Source organism: Macaca mulatta, chromosome 15 (assembly GCF_049350105.2).
Source record: "Macaca mulatta isolate MMU2019108-1 chromosome 15, T2T-MMU8v2.0, whole genome shotgun sequence".
Lineage (NCBI taxonomy): Eukaryota > Metazoa > Chordata > Mammalia > Primates > Cercopithecidae > Macaca > Macaca mulatta.
In genome coordinates this window covers 96,123,350-96,144,698 of record NC_133420.1, presented here as the reverse complement: position 1 = coordinate 96,144,698, position 21,349 = coordinate 96,123,350, and the positions used below count along the sequence as shown (strand labels likewise).

The 21,349-nt window shown below is 35.5% G+C and overlaps 1 protein-coding gene across 2 annotated transcripts in view; it reads right to left on the bottom strand.

The window, feature by feature from the left end:
* Positions 1-21,349, bottom strand: part of RFX3 (regulatory factor X3) — a 310,728-nt gene that overhangs the window by 91,777 nt on the left and 197,602 nt on the right. For both annotated transcript variants that reach the window (XM_028835189.2, XM_077966127.1), the window contains exon 4: positions 19,583-19,841. In XM_028835189.2, the coding sequence (XP_028691022.1) occupies positions 19,583-19,841 (259 nt within the window). The remainder of the gene's footprint in view (positions 1-19,582; positions 19,842-21,349) is intronic.

Genomic DNA, 21,349 nt, shown 5'->3' with positions numbered 1-21,349 from the left:
ATGGCAAAAAACCTAGTTTGTAGGGCATGAGCTATAAATATACATTTCATATATATATGGGAGCGGTATGAGTGAGGCTGAAAAAAATAGGTTGGAAGTAGATAATGTATGTGGGAATTAGGGAAAAAGCGATGTCATGAAGGTTTTGAGGAAAGTGTAGGGATATATGAAAAATGCTAATTTTCAGATAAAGCCAGGAGATGGGTTTTGCTAGGTATAATGGGCCATGTTAGTAGTAAAGTTAAAATAGGTAAGAGGAAAGTGTGCCCAATAAATGCTTGTGGATTGAATAGAAGCTTCTGGGACAACAATAAGGGAAGAGACTATCACTCACAGGAATATATTATGACAATGGCGGGAAAGTGAGGGTGAGGAAGAGGCAAGAGGAATAATGCAGAAATGGGGAAGAAGAGTAATAATGAGTTGGAATTTTGAAATTACAAAGATATGAAGGATTAACTAGCTGCATGATTCCAAATGGATTACTAATGTCACTCCTATGAATTCGCCCATGATTTGGGTTTATCATAGTTTCAAGGGGGTAGTTTTATGCATATGGGGAAGAGTTGGATAGAGGGACAGAGGGATAGTGTGCAAATTAGCTAGATGCTAGATAAAATGTTAGTGAATTAGGATAAGTTTCTACCAGTCTCTTCAAAGATTAAATTGATTTGTTAAATTTTCCATTATTGTAGATTAGATATTTAAGTAAATATTTGTTCAGTCTTCTGAGAGTTTACCAATCTCAAGAAAAAGATGGCACACATCAGCATTTGACACCCAAAATACTAATCCCAAAGTGGACTGGTGAGATCACATGCTTCCAGTTTATTGTGGATCACTTAAAAAGTTAAGTTCATTCCTTAGGAAAAATTTATAAATTCTGCTAAATAGAAATATATGTTAACACTAAATGATGTTTTACCATAATACTCATGACTGTCATATTTAAGACAGGAAATGATGATCAGTTAACACCGATGGAACATTTGCTTAAAAGTAGGCTCACTGATCCAGAAGATTACTGGCCCAAATGTTCAATGCGATATTCTCATATATTATCTGAGGAAATGCTCCTAACCTCAACAAAGATATTATATCCCCATAGCTTCATGCAATGAAAATGATTACGTTACCAGGTAGCTAGAATTTAAAAGTGATTAAAATTCAAGCTTTTTTTAAAGTATAAGAATAAAATCAACCAACTACTCCTCTTCCAGTATAACTACGGTGTGTGCTGCTTATAGTGGGAAATTCGTTAAACTAGCAGAGTTTCAAAAATACGTAAGTGATTAAAGGCAAACTGAATGAATTAAATAACTGAATACTACTGGAAGGAAGGGATATTACTTCTTGCTGTTACAGTTTGACAGAGCATGGGTAAGGTGGTTCTTTAGTAGAAAATTGACAAATAATACCAGGCATTCTGATAGGGGCAGGTTAGTGAACATTTTAGGCAAAGCAAACAAGGTAAGATTGCATAATGTAGGTTCAAGGAAGGGTAAGATTGGTGATATGATTTGGCTCTGTGTCCCTCCACAAATCTAATCTTGTAGTTCCCATAATTCCCATGTGTTGTGGGAGGGACCCAGTGGGAGATGACAGCATCATGGGGGCGGGTCTTTCCCGTGCTGTTCTCCTGATAATGAATGGATCTCACGAGATCTCATGGTTTTAAAAATCGGAGTTTCTTTGCACGAGCTCTCTTTTTGTCTGCCACCATCCACATAAGATGTGACTTGCTCTTCCTCGCCTTCTGCCATGATTGTGAGGCTTCCCCAGCCATGTTGTACTGTGAGTTATACATTAAACCTCTTTCCTTTGTAAATTGCCCAGTCTCGTGTATGTCTTTTTCAGCAGCATGAAAATGAACTAATACAATTGGCTGAATGATAATGTTCCTTTAAGGATAGGTAAATATGTACAGACTGCAATTTCATGGCTAAGAGTGTTCAATTATACAGGATGTGGGCCATTGTTAAAAAGTCTTGAGAAACGGAATTAATCTGGCATTACTTCACATATTATTAATAATTTGGGATATAATGTAGGATAGGAGAGAATCTAGACAGGAAAACCAACTTGGAAGCTATGATAATAGTCCAGGATTGAGGTGAGAAAATGGTGATAGCACTGCAGTGAGAATGAAAGGGATGAATACAAATATTTTCAAATTATAGCTCTAACGGTGGGAGTCTAAGGGAGAAGGCTTGATAGTGCCGTATTTTTACTTGAAATGAACACAATGGCCTTTATTTCATCACTATGTGATTAGAACATTTCAAATACACGTATCAAACACATTGACATGAATAGATTATAAAATGTTTTTCCTGCTCATTTCTCTGCTGCATAGTCTTTATTCTAAGAATACAGATCATTTTGTTATTGAAATTTCAACTGTAGTGCAAAGTACTGTAATCACATTAACAAGAGGCCTTGTGACAACCTAAGTTAGACGAATTCAAAGCCTCAGTGATATCTCTCTTCTTGAGCATTGCACCTTCCTCTCTTTTTCCTCTTAGATTCTTTCAATTTTTAAAAATGTTCTTCTGCCTTTTTTTACTTAATGGTACAGAACCAATTTTTAATATTAAAAAGTTCCTTTTTTCCATTAAAAATGGGGATGGTAAACATTCTCCATTTTTTTCTTTAAACTTATAAACCTTTAGACTATGGATATTAGAAAAATCAATTCTCTGAACTAAGACACACTGTCTATATGTAATCTATTAAATGACTCTGGGACTGAGTCACTAATAGTGTACACCTCCTCCCTATGATTATCTAATGTTAGGATACATAGTGCTTGGGAATTAAGACTGGTTCATGAGGGTCCTGGACTATTGCCTCACAATCAGATAAGAGGCTATGGCAACTCCTGTTAAGATCAAATGGTGGGGTGAGCCATTGTTGGTTCTCAGCCAAAGATGGGAACCCTCCATTCAGTGCTACTGGAAGCCAGACATATTTTCAGAAGATGAAGAGGGGGTTTCAGCACTGCCTTTAGACAGACTGCTGAAATGTCCGAGTGACTGATCTCTGGGGCAGAAAAGTGATAAAGGACAATGAAAAGTTTCCCAGCCTTAGGAATTATATGTGGTCTCAAAGCCTGGCAAAGGTTGAAGAGTGAAAAGTTCAGGCAGTGTGAAGAACTTCCACATTACATGCCAATTTACATGTCAGATTTCTGATCACATACTACCAGGAAGATGAAAAGATCTCTTTGCAATGTGTCATACGACAAAGTGCTATGGAACATAAATAGAAAAATCAAACCTGGTTGGATTAACTTGCTGAGAGAGTGATTTACAATGAAGCCTATTCAGAGTAAATTAGATTTCATCAGAGGGTATAGAGACGACCCACCCCCATGCCATGACTTTTGCTGTGAATGAGTTCAAGTGAGTGAAGAAAGAGAGGAAGGTGTATGGGTTGCTATGAGAAAATATCCGGAGCACCAGAGAGGAATTGGAGAGTTACAGTAAATATATTTGTGAGTAAGCTCCCCTAACCAAACTTTGAATCCTTGAAAGACACAATCCCAGGAGTTGCCTTTATTTGAGCAAAATGATCTCCACACTAAGCCTGGAGAGCTAGAGAGTATACCAATTAATTTGCTTCCAGTATAGAAAGTGGCATGGTCACAAATGTGACAAAAATATGACCACACAAGCACTCACCTGGCCTTTGTTCTTGTTGGGTAGATTCAAGAAAACAAAAATGCAGATACTGTATGGCAGAGAGTATTATTTCTTTTGAGTACATCAAGCATGGGTATTTTGTGACAGACTACAGCAGTGAAGGGAACTTCCATTATTTCTCAGGAATTAGGATTAGGAATTCAGAAAGGGCAAGGGAGATGTCATATTTCACACCCAGGGAGAAAAAATATCAAGTTTAGTGGAGCTCCAACAAAGATACAGCAACCCTTCTAGGAAGAACCTGTAGGGTACAGGGCACCTATCTCCTGGGGACAGAGACAGTGCAATAAATCCGTGGCCTAAAACTCAGGCTGAAAACAACTCCAATCACCAAGATGCTAATGCTGCCTTGTTGGAATGAGGGACAGGCAGACAGTCTCCAAGTATTCAAGAGCCACCCTGAGGCTTATGCCGAGCCACCCTGAGGCTTATGCCACATCTGTCCAAAAATTAGCATCAAAAAAGAGATTTTGGGGAAAAGTCTTAACCTAAGCCAGGGGGAAAAGAGGATGGGTGAGGGGAGGAGAGGGTCAAATGATGTCCAGTAAACGCTGTGCTTGTGTTCTCTTCCCATGCTCAAAGAAGGCATCAATATTATATTTTTTCAAAGGCAATACATATTGTGAAAAAGAAAAATGTAATAGAAAAGAAAAAACACATTTTCCCTATTATAAGGGAATGCATTTTTTCTATTATAAGGGAACACATTTTCCCTATTATAAGTCCTCATTGCCTTCTAAAGGAGAGTCCTTCTCATAGGATGGCTCTTTGTTTTGCAGAGTTGCTCTCAGGTTTAAGTGTTCACTGAAACATTGAGAGATTTTGAGAGATTTAGAGGAGACAGAATGATCCCAGACCTGGAAAGACTGAAGGTGGAGGATCAGTGGCAGAATAAAAGCACAGAGTGGGGAGAACAAGGTGGTACAAAGAGGCTTTGTGTGACCATCTTTTGGAGGGTGTGATGCTAAACAGTGCTTTCCCCTACAAAATCTTCAGTAAAACCGATGCCACGTGCAGATACTTCTAGTACAAGTAATCAAGACTGGCTGGAGCACAGGGATCATTTAGGGGCAGTTGATAATGCCAAAAAGGTAAACCTCAGTTTGAAATGTAGCAAAATGGGAAGAGGTGTTGAGTCTTTTCTATGATTTACATGGAACCAAAAGAGGCTCCCTTGGACATGTTGGTTACATACACACCTATGCAACGTCCCAAACAGAGTATCATATATATGGACAATTAGAACTCTCTCTTAATGTAAATATCAACCTGTCATTCCATTATATGCTAATAAGGCAGGAAGAAAAAGAACAATTATATCATCTTATTTATTGTCTTTATAGGTCAAGGCATGTTCTCTCGACTCTGAAATGGCTTTTTAATCTTTTGTTAAAAGATTAAAGGTCAAGATTGATATATTCAACTATCACTGTAATTAAAATTGGTTTCATGGTAGAAACTTTCTTTCCTAGAACTGTTAAAGTGATTTGAAAATGGAATAGTACAATGCTTTATGAATTATAAAGGCTTTCTATATTAATTCTCATTTTATCTTCACAACAACTTTGTAAAATAGGAAAGGTAAGGAATATTATCTCCTTTTTAACGGATTAGAAACCTGAGGCTATGTGGGATTGACAGATTTTCTTGAGATATGTAGACTTTCTTGGGTATTAACTATGAAGTTGAAATCCAAGATTTATCATGCTTAAATTCAACATCATTGCCATCATATACAAATATAACATGAATATAAATAAAGTATAAATATTTCAAATTGTTGTAATGAAATTATCTTCTGAGGAGTGAGTGGTTTATAAAACCAAAATTTGCTAAATGATTTACTGTTAACAATTGACTTTCTAACTGGAAAAATTTAAATATGATTGATAAGCATTACTCAAAAATGACTTAAAATGATGAAGTTACTAGGCAACAAAAAGTTTTAACTAGATAGTTAAATTTTAATCATAAAAACAGTTACCTAATGTATAACAATTGCATTTTCTTGTTAATACAGGTTACTCTGTTAACCTCATCAGTGAGTGCTTTCTCAGAGACATAGCATTTCCGTTTTCTTGTGAAAACAGCAAATTATTTAGAGAAACTTAATGAAGAGGATACACTTAAAACCAGGAATTTCCTTCTGGGTAATTTCTCTTCTGATCTTTAGGACTTTAAATTTTGTTTGTATCTGAAATCAGGTAAGACAAAAACATTTCTACCTGGTTTGCGTCTTGAGATCAGGTAAGATAGAAACATTTCTACTTGGAGACTTATGTTTAGAAAAGATAATTGTGATGGCCGGCATCAGCATGTGGCCACCACTCACACCTGTGTGAAATGACAGCCTCCTGGTGTGTGTGAAGAGGAGGGTACATCCTACAGGAAGCCATTCAACCAGGAACAACAAAAGAACACTTTCCTTTTGCATTTAGTCTCTATAATCACTAAAATTGCGGTTCTTCAAATTGTGATCCTGAACCAGCAGTATCAAAATCATTTGGGTACCTCTTAGAAATGCCAAACAAGGCCGGGCACGGTGGCTCTCACCTGTAATCCCAGCACTTTGGGAGGCAAAGGCAGGTGGATCACCTGAGGTTAGGAGTTCAAGACCAGCCTGGCCAACATGGCAAAACCCCGTCTCTACTAAAAATACAACAAATTAGCTGGGAGTGGTAGTGGGCGCCTGCTATCCCAGCTACTCGGGAGGCTGAGGCCATTGCCTGACTCTGGGAGGCAGAGGTTCCAGTGAGCCAAGATTGCACCACTGCAAGCCAGCCAGGGCAAGAGAGCAAGACTCTGCCCCCGACCCCCCCATCCCACCTCCCCAAAAAATGCCAAACAAAACAAACCCCTACAATGGAGACTCTGTCCCCAGGCCTTTCATACATGTATTGTAAATGCTCTAACCTCCTCTTTCATTTGCCCAAAGCAGTGTTTTTCAGAATGTAAGGTGCAACTAATCAGTGGGTTACAGAATCAATAATGTAGGTACTGACTAGCATTTCTAAAAAATTAACTGAATAGAGTAGAAAATAATCAGAGTTAACTGCACACAGTATGGATAAGTATTGCTTCATGAAACTTCAGTTTCAGTCATATGTATATACGTACATGTATGTACATGTATGTAGATGTGCACTCATGAATATATGTATGTGCATATGAGTGAGTATTGGGCCACAGTGTAAAGGTATTTCTCATTGTAGTTTGTGGCTTTAAAACTTCAAATACCCTGTAATAAGCAGTTGAAACAGTATCAGTTCCCGTCTGGTCAATGAATACTTCCTTCTAAGGATCTCCAGAGTGTTCCTTGAGCTCAGCAGACCTGGCAGATATATACAGAAACACCACCAATCAAGCTAAGGTTCTAGCTATGATACCGTTCTTTAAGTTGTATATTCAAACAATATGTAAATACATTACTTCCACAGCAATGTCAAGAAGTAGCTTAACTGAAGAGATTGAGGATAGGCTGTTCTTTTAATCCTCAATTAAAAAAAAAAAAAATCCAGAAAGCAAATCTAGCCAGCTTTGTTTTTCACATCCTCTCGAACCAGAAAGTAGCTAGTAAAGACAAAATCTTGTCTGTTTTATAAATGTTCAAATACATGAAATCTTTTCCTTTCTATTCACTGATAATTTTATGACATCTAGAGAAAAAAATTAAGTTATTATGCTTTCAACCTGAAATTTCGGCAATTTTGTGCCAAAGTTGTAACCTGAAGTTATTCTGAACATTTTCATAAGGGGGAAAAAATGGTTGCATAAGAAACCTGTATAAATTGAATGTGTTCTGAGAACATTTGGCTGATGCTGGGATGCTGGGTTGAAATCAAGATTGTCTTTTTGGACTTCTTTGATTATTCTATGGAGCCCAGATTCCTCCACCCTCACTAGAAGCCTAAGAGTCTGTGATGATAAAACTAGTTTATGAGACAGGAAGTACAAAAGCAGTTTGGAGTTGGAATTACCCCTCAGAAATTTGTTGGGTTACAATTAAATACTGGATTTAAACTCCATCTTACATTTTCAAATGGTCCCTGCCTTTTGCAGTTTATTCTGAGTACTAAGAACACTTTCACTTTGTAGTTAGTCTCCATAATCACTAAAACAGGCTTTCTTAAAGTGTGGTCTTGGACCAGTATTTTCAGTATCCCCCAGGCACTTGTTGGAAATGCAAATTATGGGGTCCTTGCCCACACTGACTGAATCGAAAGTCATTGCGGTGAGATCCAGTGATGCGTTTTATCAGTGCTCCAGAGGATGCACACTCAAGTTTGAAAACAGGTGCACTGAAACATGATCTTTTTTTTTTTCATTGCCAGAGTCAGACTGCAATGACTACTTAAGGGAATATAAGTAGGTTGGTAACGGGCATTCCCACAATGGTGCTAGTTAACTCTACTTAAAGGGTGATTCTGCAATCTTAAGTATTATTTGCATTCATGCTTCTCTTTCACTCTCTTGCTATCCAATCCTACCCAATCTTTAGGCAATTTTGAACTTATATAAGCAATATTATCAGAAGGTAAGTACAATTTTGATAAATCTAAAATTAATCAATTGATAACGTATTAACATTTGTGATTTAAAAAATAATGTGGAAAGAAAGTAGTTGAAACTAAGCCTAAAAAGAAGTCTGGAGGCTATTTGTGAATTTCTATTTTTGCCTTGCAGGATTAGGTACCTTTCAGTGCAGGAACTAGCTCCATTAGCCCATACTGTAAGTCTTCAAATTCATAGAAGCACAGTGCCTGGTCAACAGTAATACCTCAATAAATGTTTGAGAAAGTCAGTGACTAAAAAGAAAAACCCAGATTCTCAATACATAAATACAGATACAAACATCAACTTCCACTCCAAAATATTGAACAATAAGAATGGCTCTAAAAATTTCTACTAAATTTAATGCCAACTTTCAATGTTTAAACTTTCAACAGTCTAATAAATGAGGACTTTATCTGAAACCTAGGATCAGGGTTTAATGTGAACTGTGACACCTCACAGACAATATTAATACTGGGCACATAAAGGATTTGTTTTATCTACATGCATTTGGGGAATATGACCAAATACATATAACGTATAATCATTAACAGCTTGTCCAAAATTTTAAAAAATAACAAATGACTTTTTTTTAAATAGATAATATATTCACATGTCTCCCACCTTTTATTCTTCAAGTATCCTTCCTAAAGATATCTTTAGGATGGCTGGGCGTGGTGGCTCACGCCTGTAATCCCAGCACTTTGGGAAGGCGAGGCAGGCGGATCACTTGAGGCCAGGAATTTGAGACCAGCCTGGCCAAAACAGGGAAACCCCATCTCTATCAAAAAATACAAAAACTAGCTGGGTGTGGTGGCGCGTGCCTGTAATCCCAGCTACTTGGGAGAATGAGGCAGGAGAATCACTTGAACCTGGGAGTCAGAGGTTGCAGTGAGCCGAGATCAAACCACTGCGCTCCAGCCTAGGTGACACAGCAAGACTCTGTCCCACCGCCACCCCCCCAACAAAAAATTAGGATACCTTATATTATGCACATAGCAATATGTGTTTCTATTTACACACATACACTACTCTTTGCTTTGTCACTCAACAATATGATTTGGAGATTTTTTTCATATAAATGTGCATATACGTGTGTGTGCATATATATACACACACACACATACTGCCTATATATACATATATAAGCATGCTACATAGCATATATATATACACACACATACACATACACATATATACTGCCTCATTATCTAGGGGCTATATGTAATTCCACTTAAGAGATAAAAGTACTAACATTTATTTACATATTTCCCTGCTAATGGATAAGGTGGTTTCCAATCTTTTTCTTTTTTGAGACAGAGTCTCTGTCGCCCAGGCTGGAGTGCAATGGCATGATCTTGGCCCACTGCAACCTCCGCCTCCTGGGTTCAAGTGATTCTCCTGCCTCAGCCTCCCAAGTAGCTGGGATTACAAGTGCCTGCCACCAAACCCAGCTAATTTTTGTACTTTTAGTAGAGATGGGTTTCACCATGTTGGTCAGGCTGGTCTCGAACTCCTGACCTCGGGTGATCCACCCACCTCAGGCTCCCAAAGTGCTGGGATTGCACACGTGAAACACCATGTCCGACCCCAATCTTTTTCTATTACAAATAAGTCTACCACAAATATAGTTTTTATGTAGCATTTCATATACATAAGAGTATTATCAGTATGATAAATTCCTGGAAGCACACTCACTGAGTCAAAGGATATGTGTATTTTTAATTTTGATAAAAAATTTCCACATTGCTCTCCAATTTTGTGCCAATTTAGATTCCCATCAATCATGATTGAGAGTATCCGTTTCCTTACACACTTAGCAAGGCTTACCAACCTCTTCCACATTGCTTGTATGGGATGAAAGGTGGTATTTCTTTGTAGTTTATTTTTTCACTTCCTTTTCATTGGACTGCCTGTTCTTGTATTTGCTCCGTTTTCGTTATTTTTTTCTGATGGATTTGTAAGAGTGGTCTATATATTTAAAAAATTAGTCCTTTGAGTATAATACCTCAAAACTTTATGCCAGTTTGTTGTTTCACCATTGCCTTTGTTTACTGTGGTTTTCTCAGCAGAATGTTTTCACCATTATATAACTGAGTCTATCAATATTTTCCTTATAGCTTCTGGATTTTATATTATGCTTCCCACTCTAATAATAAAACACATTTTTCTATCCAAGTGAAATTAATTTTGACATAAAGACTAATATATGAACCAATCTAATTTTCTTTTATAAAATATTCAGTTGTTTCAAATATCATTTACTTATAATCCATGACTTCTCAACTCACAGGCAATGCCTCCTTTATTATATACAATATTCCTGCACGCATTTGGCCTACTTGGTCTCTAGTCTTTCATTTACCAGTCTATTCATGCGCCTAGACAATTGTTTTAATTATTATAATTTTATATACATTGTAATATCTGATAGGTTGTTTCCCTCTACCCCATCCCTCATTACTTTTATTTTTACAAAATTTTCTATACAATTCTTGCAAGTTTATTTACATGAACAGCCTTTCTTGTCAAAAAATCTACTGGCATTATGACTGACATTATGTTGAAACATTTTATGTTAACTTAGGGAGATTAAATGTTTAATACTGAAATTTCTTATCCAAGAATATGGCATGCCTTTCCAGTTATTCAAGTTTCCCTTTGTGTCCCTGGGGAACTTTAAGTATTTCTTATTCAGCAACTGGATCTTGCACACTTATTATTAGTTTGTTGCCAGGTATTTTTTGTTTTTATTATGAGATCTTTGTTTCTATTACATTTTCTAACTATCTAGAAAAGCTATTGATTTCTTTGTGTATTAATTTTGTGGCCGGGCACGGTGGTTCAGGCCTGTAATTCCAGCACTTTGGGAGGCCGAGGCAGGTGGATCACTTGAGGTCAGGAGTTCAAGACTAACCCAGCCAACATGATGAAACCCTGTCTCCACTAAAAATACAAAAGATTAGCTGGGTTTGGTGGCGGGTGCCTGTAATTCCAGTTACTAGGGAGGCTGAGGCAGGAGAATCGCTTGAACCCAGGAGGTGGAGGTTGCAGTGAGCTGAGATTGTGCCACTGCACTCCAGCCTGGGTGACAGAGTGACACTCTCTCTCGAAAGAAAAAAAAATTGTACTGCCACCTTACTAAAATGTCTTATTAGTTGTTATAGTTTTTAATTTCATTCTCTATGATTTTTATCAAGTACACAATAATATCATCTGCAAGTTCTGACCTCTTTACCTCCCTTTGATTTTCACATTTCCTTTCTTTGGCCTAACTGCATCTTTCCTATAATTTTAAAAGCACAATTAAATATCACATCTTCCGTTCTTATGAGACAGATGAAAAAGTCACTCAAACTTACACTTAGTAAATTGGAAGTGTATATGTAAAATTATTTCTAAGTCCTTAGTTAGATTACAAAACTCCTATGTCATGGAATTTACTAACACCAATAGTTACAATCAAATGCTGTAACTAGAGTTTAAAGGAAACCAGATAATTCTGTGGCCAATAAACACAACAACTGGAGTTATGTGTACTGAGAAAGTGGTAATCAAATCACAGACTTTGGGGGATGAACTAATATGCACAGGAACATGGAGAAATTCTCTCTCAGAGAACTGACAATTGGTCATAGGCACTGTGTCGTATTTTTTCCCTTTAAATTAAACACATGGACCAGTAGAAGAGGCAGTATTGAAACTTTTTGAGTCTAATATTGACTCATATGTCACTCATAGACTATGATATTAATATTTTAATTAATATTTTAATCTGCACCAAAGCATTTCATATTTTATCTGGATTATCTAATCTTTATAAGTGAAGCATTAAGTTGGTAGAGCTTTTTACTTTAAAAATTATGCTGGTTTCAAACTAGTAACTTAACGTAAAACTTGACATGTAGACCTAAGGAAGGATCAAGCAAAAGATATTTAAGAGGTTGCCTGAGATATAGGTTACTTTAATATTTATAAGTACAATTTTTGAGCATCATTAAACTTTGCTTATCTAGATCTTGTATGACAAAGAACCTAGCTTTTTCTGGCATGTTACCCATACACCTGTGTTCTGAAATGCTGTTTCAAATATGAAGTAGCTAAAAAATAAAATAATTCATTATATTTTGCTTTAAAATTCAGAGTAATTCACTGGCTATGCTCAGGAAAGAATGAAGGACCCTGTCATTCTCTTTGTCTTAACCTGCTAGTTTATCAAGATTTCTAGGAGTGGAATGTCTTACAGCTCTTATGGTAAAATTACTGCCTCTAGATCTTATCAGCTTCGAGGCTGGAGCAGTGTGGAACTGACTGACAGCTGAATGGAATACAGATGAAGTGATGGAGACTACAAGTCATTCAAAGCCCCATTTTATTAAATGCTTTGAAAATGAGGCCCAGATCCTTCAGTCAATTTATGGTCTAGTGTAGGAACCAGACGGTTCATGGTACTCTGTCTGAGGAGTTTCATTTGAGGGACTGAGTTGGCCCAGGGGAAAAGGGACACAGGAAAACAGAAAAAGCTAAGATCATAATGGTGATACATGTTTCTGCCAAAATAAGTGGACAGAGTTTTTTAAAAAAATATATTGAGGCTAACTGTAAAACTTAGTAAATTATTTTAAATAGAAATTACTGTTTTTCACATAAAATAAGAACTGTGATTTATGCATAATTTATGCATACTTCTAACTTAAAATTTCTTCTAAGCGTATCTTCATATATGATAATTAGAAGTGTTCATCTCATGTAACTATATTGCTTTTCTGTCTCAATGTAGTCATAACCAATAATCTAATATTATTTCAACATTTTTTCCTCCAGTAAGATAGATGGGCAATTCAGCTCCTTCTAACATAATCATTTCCCTTAAACATAAGGAAGTCCTTCATATACTAATATGAAACAAAAAGTCTCCAAGACATAAGATGTGGCATTTTTCTTACCATTTGTGTAAAAAAAATGAAAAAGAGAGGGAGTGAAAAAATATATATTCTGCTTGCATATCCTGCTAGAATATTGCTAGAATAATACTTAAAAAACTTGGTGGCAGGGCATGGTGGCTCATGCCTGTAATCCCAGCATTTTGGGAGGCTGGGGTGGGCAGATCACCTGAGGTCAGGAGTTTGAGACCAGCCTGACCAACATGGTGAAACACTGTCTCTATTAAAAATACAAAAAACTAGCCGAGCATGGTGGTGGACACCTGTAATCCCAGCTACAATGGAGGCTGAGGTGGGAGAATCTCTTGAACACGGGAGGCGGAGGTTGCAGTGAGCCGAGATCACGCCACTCAACTCCAGCCTGGGTGACAGAGTGAGACTCTGTCTCAAAATAATAAAAATAATAATAATAATAATTTTTAAAAAAGATAAGAGAGAACGTGGTAATATTGGTTGCCTCTAAGGATGAGAATTGGGAAACAGGTGAGAGAGACTCATGCACTTTCTTATATCTTTTGAATGTGCAACTTAAGAATGTGTAACTAATTCATATAAATAAATTAAAATTTTAAAATCAAACACATGGCCATTGGTAACACAGAAGCAAAAGAATAAGAAGGTAAAATTATTTTGGAGAGCTAAACATATTTATCCTCTTAGAAAAAGCATTCTCTTACACCAAATTCATAAACATGCAAAGCCAAGAATAAATAAATAAAAGCACTCACGATTCTTAAATTAATTCTTAACTTTCTATTAATTATATAAACTAGGCCAAACTTTTACTTATATAACAGCAGATGGACTTTCAAATTTTCCTCCAAATAATTAAATAAATTATAATATTTTACATTAATCAAAAGAGGTGGAAACATGAACAATATTAATTTCAACATATTTTTCTTGTGCCTCTTGGTGGGATCTAATTTTAGCAACATCCCATTAACATATATAAATACTAAATGTATATACATAAAGGTGTAAAAATTAACTTTCATATCACAGTCTCAAAAATGATTAATGTAATCTTAAGTATTAAGAATTAAAAAAAACTCCATACATAACCATCTAATTATAAGAATAAAAATATTATTTTATGTAAGAGTGAGTAAATAAGGCTTTTTAAAGCAAGTTGGTAATTACTGCATGCCTGGTATAAGATAAATTATGTTGTGATGAGCACCAAAAAAATCACTAACTACATTCACAAACTTTTAATCTTTAAGTGAAAAGTATGTTCAGTTCCAAAACTCTAAAATTCTATAAATGATGTGATTATATAGAAAAATAATCATGAAAAATACATTAGAATATCAAATGAATGAAAACAGAGGGAAATATTATGCTGATATAGTTAGAAGACAGATGTATAATGAGTTCAGATTTATGACTGTAGCCAATTCTTCTACCTTAACGTCCATGTGCTACTGAAATAGTAGCAATAAACAGATCCCTAACATTTTCAGGTCACAACTTAGCTGAACCCATATCCAGTGATAATTCAATAAAAATGTTACAAAATCTTTCTGAAAATTGCTATTTAATATTATCCACAGGAAATGTCTTTTAAATGTATGTGTATGTATTTACATAAGTAAAAGCATGGATGTATATATCTATATACATAATTATACACACATGGACCATATAAAAGGAAACAGTAAATCAAAGGAGAAACAGTATTTTGACTAAATTTGAATATTAGTAGTTGACATAATGTATTCATCATGTAAAATTTGTTACCAAATTAACAAATGCTGACTTTCTAAACTTTTGTTTTAAGTTCAGGGATACTTGTGCAGGATGGGCAGGTTTGTTATACAAGTAAATGTATGTAATGGGGATTTACTGTACCAATTATTTCATCACCTAGGTGTGAAGCCTATTATCTATTAGTTATTTTTCCTGATCTTCTCCCTCCTCCCACCCTCTACCCTCCTCTAAGGCCCAGTGTGTGTTGTTCCCCTCTGTGTGTCCATGTATTCTCATCATTTAGCTTCCACTTGTGAGAACATGCAGTATTTGGTTTTCTGTTCCTGCATTAGTTTGCTAAGGATAATGGCCTCCAGCTCCAACCATGTCCCTGCAAAGGACATGATCTCATTCTTTGTTATGGCTGCTTAGTATTCCATGGTGTATATGTACCATATTTTCTTTATCCAGTCTATCACTGATGGGCATTTGGGTTGATTCCATGTCTTTGCTATTGTGAATAGTGATGCAATAAACATATGCATGCATATGTCTTTATAACAGAATAATTTCTATTACTTTGGGTGTATACCCAGTAATGGGACTGATGGATCAAATGGGAGTTCTGACTTTGGGCCTTTGAAGAATCACGACACTGTCTTCCACAATGTTTGAAGTAATTTATACTGCAACCAGCAGTGTATACGCGTTCCGTTTTCTCCACTACCTCACCAGAAAAATGCTGAGATTTTTAAGTACCTTGAAAACTGAAAAACTGTACAATACATAAGCCAAATATTAAGACACCTTTATGCAAATTTTTTTCATTTAAAGTTATAAGAATAAATCATATGCTCAAATAAAATTTTTCTGTTAATGACTCAGAGATTCTTCCAGTATGAGAAAGACGGTGTTAGGTTTTATGTTGAATATTAGACTAAGTAAGAAAAGTGCTCATCATTTTTCTTAGTAGTGGCTTCAATATCAAATCAATTCACTTTTTTTCATTAATATATCTCAAGAAATTGATTTGCACATTAGGATAAACTTTTCGTTGTGGTAAGAAATTATTCCTTAAAATTTTAAATAAAAGTGTTTTTGTATAGGCACAGGTAAATGTAAGACAGTGTCAAGGCAATTATTCTAAGAACTGGAGCAGAAAACTTTGCCACAGGAACTGGGCCAAGTGTTTGGTTTGTGCTATTCCCAAGTACCCAAACACAGCTAGTTTTACATCAACTGAATTAACTGACTATGCATTACACTTACTGATAGTCCCCTAAGGAGTGACCCAAAGGACGATTTCTCAGTCAAGAATTTCAGCCACAGTATAGGCTACTATTGCACAGTAAGTTGCATCAGTCATTCTACAGGTTATATGTTGAACACTAAAGAACAGTAAGGAAAACTGAACTTATATGGTACAGATGGGCTCAATGTTTGGAAAGAAATGGCTTGAGTCTTGACCAACAAATCTTTAAAGATTGTGTTCATATACAATCTTTTGTATGATTCTACAGTAAATGAAAAATATACATAAACTCAATTAAATCCCATTTAATGACATGGCATCTCCTTAAAAAAACAAAACAAAACAAAACAAAACTTGATTTTTATGAGTGAAAACAACCAAAAATCTATGGTTAGCATTTCTAACATTTGGCAAGAGGCGGATGATACGAAATCTTAAATAGGTTTCACGGGACTTCAACTTTGTTAATTTTACTACAGTAACAGATGTGAAACTGTAAACTGAGAATCACAACCTCACTGTGAGTCAAGCACATCTTCAGTACAATTGAGAAGGGGATTTAAATCAAATATACTTTTCAATAATCAATTCAAGGTAATACAAAAACACTAGCAGAAGTATATTTAGACAAGTACCGCACTATCAATCAATATGGGCTTTGGTGAGATCACTGTGATTTTTCCATGCAAAAGTTACCTTTTTTTTTTTTCTTAACTTTTGTATAAAAGGAAAATTTTCTTATAAAAAAGAAAGCAAAACCAAAAAAAAAGAAAAAAATCACCTTAGAATTTTTATCCTTAACAAAACAACCTCAAATATGAATATTTTTAGTACAAAATTAATATATACAATTGATATTATAAATTGGTGTTTTGTAAAAGTTTTCAACTATTCCAAGTTTTTATAATTCAGTTACTTTATCTGTTTAATTTACCAGTTAGTATAATAAAAATCACACATCAAATTTGTTTAATGGATAACTTAAGGAGTAATGCCACCTTTCATACCTACATATCTACATAGAAAGTGTATCCCTTATAAAAAAAAAAATAGAAGAAGAAGAATCAAACTATAAAGGTTAGCAATGCAACTGTATTTACATGAGCTGGATTAAACAATTTGGTTAATTTAGTGAGAGAGCAAGTAAATTTAGTAAACCCACATCCAGTTGATAAGGATGTTAAACAGGTATCAGAATCAGCATGAAGGCAAGTAGGAACACCTAGAGGAGGTAAGGCAGGAAAGGAATGGGGTTTCAAAGGATGGTATGTTAGAATAAGAGAGGGTGGGTAAAATGAAAGTGGGAAAGGCAAATTTTGCCCCGTTTTTCAGTTTTCCTAAGGCCTTGATAAGTGGTATTTTCCTTTCACTGAAAATAATTTTCTAGGTGGCCTATAGGAGGAGTGCTATATACTATTGCCACCTTTGTCTATCTCTTTTCTTTTTATGTTGAAGATATAGTTATTTTTACATCTAGAATATTTTATAATTCCTTTGTAAATCTAATGGTTCTAAAGTAGGAGGAAATTATGAAATCATTTAGTCTAACCAACGTCTTATTTTATTGATAAGGGGAACTGAGATCCAGAAAAGCTATGGTTTATTAGTAGCAATTCCCTTGCTTCTAATCTACATAAATATACTAGTGTGACTAAAAGGTTTAAAATACTGTATTTAATATTATTAAAAGCAAGAGACAATAAATACACATAAGAAATGCTTCAAAATTACAAAGAAAAAAATTACAAAAAGGAACTCTCCGCTCAGAAGAGCTAGTCATCTGTTCTGATGTTAGTAACAAATAGTGAATTAAAATCAAGAGTTTTTAAAAAATGTATTAGGGAAAAGGCACTGAATGATTAAAGTAGGAACACAAGAAATTACTACAAATATACAAAGTATATACAGAGTACTTACCAAGCACATATAATATCCTGGAGAAAATCCATAAAATGAGAAATATAAAGCTTCTCATATTACTATTTTCTCCCCAATTTATTTCTATCTCTATTTCATTGCAAGAACAAACTATATGATGAGATGATAAAATGGGATACATCTCCTTAATTCAAATCCCCAGCACCCTTTTATATGTAACACCTAGAAAATCTATTCCATTGCTGCTTTAGCTATGTGGTTCTAAATGACCCTTCTCATATGCTTAGTTGAGGTGAAAAACAGAAGTTCAGGCTAGAGTTTGATGATATCAAATTCTGCAAAACTTTCTATGGCTATTTCTATGACATCATTTCAGTACATTAAAATACATTGTGTTGGCCGGGCTCAGTGGCTCACATGCTTGTAATCCCAGTACTTTGGGAGGCTGAAGAGGGTGGGGGTCGCCTAAGGTCAGGAGTTTGAGACCAGCCCGGCCAGCATGGTGAAATTCCATCTCTACTAAAAAAAATACAAAAATTAGCTGGGCATGGTGGCATGTGCCTGTAGTCCCAGCTACTTGGGAGGCTGAGGCAGGAGAATCACTTGAACCCAGAAAGAAGGGGTTGCAGTGAGCTGAGATTGCACTACTGCCACTCCAGCCTGGGCCAAAGAGTGAAACTTCATCTAAAAAAACAAAAACAAACAAACAAAAAAACCCACAAACAAAGAATAACCCAATGTGTTAAAATAAATATATCTATTAAATTTAACTTAAATATGTATGTTCCTAAGACTAAGATACTATTCACTCATATCTATGATCAGAGCCAACACAAATATTTTTCATCTGAATCACCTATACTAATGCTTCCTAAAGTATCTCTCTGGTGGAATGAAACACGAATTTACACATGACACGTGAGTAAATATTTTTAATTTTACTATTTAAACACTGATTTCAATATGTATTAGGAAAAAATTACACACTATTTTCTATTTTAAAAGTGAGTCAACTTAGAAAACGTATTAAGTTAGTAATAATACAGTTGGCATGAGAATATGGCAAAATTTACATATTTAAGGTTTGGGAAATGCTGGCTTACATGATTTCTTATTCTTCTCTGGGGATGAGCTAGCATAAATATTATTGTTGAAAGAAGTGAAAATTCCAAGCTAAATTATATTTTATTCTCTGTATTACTGCCTGGCTTTTATCTCATAAAGTAAGCATAATATGAAAGTGAGTTCTTTCTATATAAATTTAAGATATTTTACTGATGGAAGACAGCTTATGAAAACCAGCAGTTCAATGAGCAAAACTCACCTTTCTAATTTGCCAGTAAAATTAAAAACTCTAATTCACCTGATTAGAGGGCATACATATCAGTAACATTCTGCATAATACTACATATACTATATTCTGCAAACTATCACAATATTAAAACTATCTAACACATTCTTGCCCCAGTCCCATCTGTGTTGTTCCTTTCCCTCTATAAAAGGAAATGTTCATTAGAGACTATTAAAAGCTAAATTAAACTACCAAAAACTCAAATACTTACTGTCGCTGGGGAGGCCCGAGTTGTGTGTGTCACTGAGTGACCAGAATTCTCCATTGAGTTGCCGATCAGATAGGTTCCTCCAGAGCTGCTGATGAGTTGTCCTCCTGTGACGCCCATCTGAATCCCACCAGTGCCCACCATACTGTGGGATGAGACCACGGTAGTCACCTGGGCGGAACTCCCTTGAGTATCAAAGTAATTCCCTCCAGTGTTTTGGCTGTACATCTGCGTCTCTGTGTAAGGATACGTTGTTGTTCGGCTTTAGAAGAAGAAGAAGAAAAAAGAAATTTACTAGCTTATTTATGTCATCTTATTAATTTTTTTCCTAATATGAATGTAATTGAAACATATTGGTTGGCTTAGCCCTTGGAATATGGCAAGTTTTGCATTTTGTACAAAATTTCATTCCCAGAAACAGTTTGATTTACTTTTCAAATTAAGGGTTCACCCATTTAAATAAGTACCTCAACTAGTTCTGTACTACAGAGATTTTGCCCTCTCCTGGTGCCTACCTCCAGCATATAAATAAGCTCAGGTCTCTTCCCTCCAAGAAATCTTGCTGAACAACTTCAATTGCTTATAAAACGTACTACAAATCCCAGTTTTAGAAAAGCTGGAACCTGGAATAAGTAGGAGTAGTGTGAGTAGTTGACTTAGCTCCTACTTTGCTAATACTCAGACTACTTAACATTCCTGGGTGAGTCCCAATAAACCTCCATGACTAAAGGAGCTAGCATGGATCTCTTTCTTATCTCTACAAGGATCTTAAGCAAATAGTTTACTCACCTTGGACACTAAGTCCCTCCCTCATCTCTCTCTATCCCTTCACACTTAAGCTCCTCCTTTATAAGATGACTATTCCAACTCTTCATGTCCTCACTTTCCACTTTCCAACAATTACAGTCAAGCTTCTGCCCTTAGCCTTTCATTAGAACTGCTTTTAATAAGGTCACTTGTGACCACAGCTAAATACCAAGCTAAAAGACTCCTGTCAGTCCTTATCTCTTGTGACCTATCTATAGTATGACACTGTTGGCCACTCCATGTTACCCTTTACCTCCCTTTTCTGTTCTGATTAAGCTTATTTGATTCATCTATTTTTATTTTCAATTGACTATAACTTCAATTTTAAGAGGATCTTTTTAAATGTTTATTTTAAAATACTAAGTTCTCAAGAAGTTATAAAAACATATATAGAACATGTTTTAAACATTCAAATACAAAATAGAAATTCCCAGTTCTTTTGCTATTATCTTCAATGCTACCTCCTAAAGCTAGCCATTCCTGAGAGTTTGGTGTGTATGTTTTCAGACATGTCCTATATGTATCTTAAGGTCTGGATATCTTAACCTCTTTTGTCCCTTAATTTCTACGGCCCTTCTTTTCCACTTTTTGCTTTTTACCATAACCTCTCAAGAGCCTTTTGGAATCTCCATTTTTTCTACCACATCATCAAATATTAATATTTTTCTGAGTTTTCTATTTTGAGCTCTTATTTTTATTTAGATCAAAGACCTTTACTACATACAGTACCGTATAATCATTTACACGCTTTTAGTAAACAATCTTACGTAAGTTGGTATCACTGCTCTCTTTATACTTTAAGAATATTAAATCTGGGTTTCTAACAGCCAAGTGATCATCACTACTCAGAACTCCTATGAAATATGGGAGGCTGTGTAAAATGTAGCATATGATGAGATTCCTTTCCTCTCTTGTTCTTTCTTCCACACTTCCGCTTCTCAGTAGAGGGCAGCACCACCATCC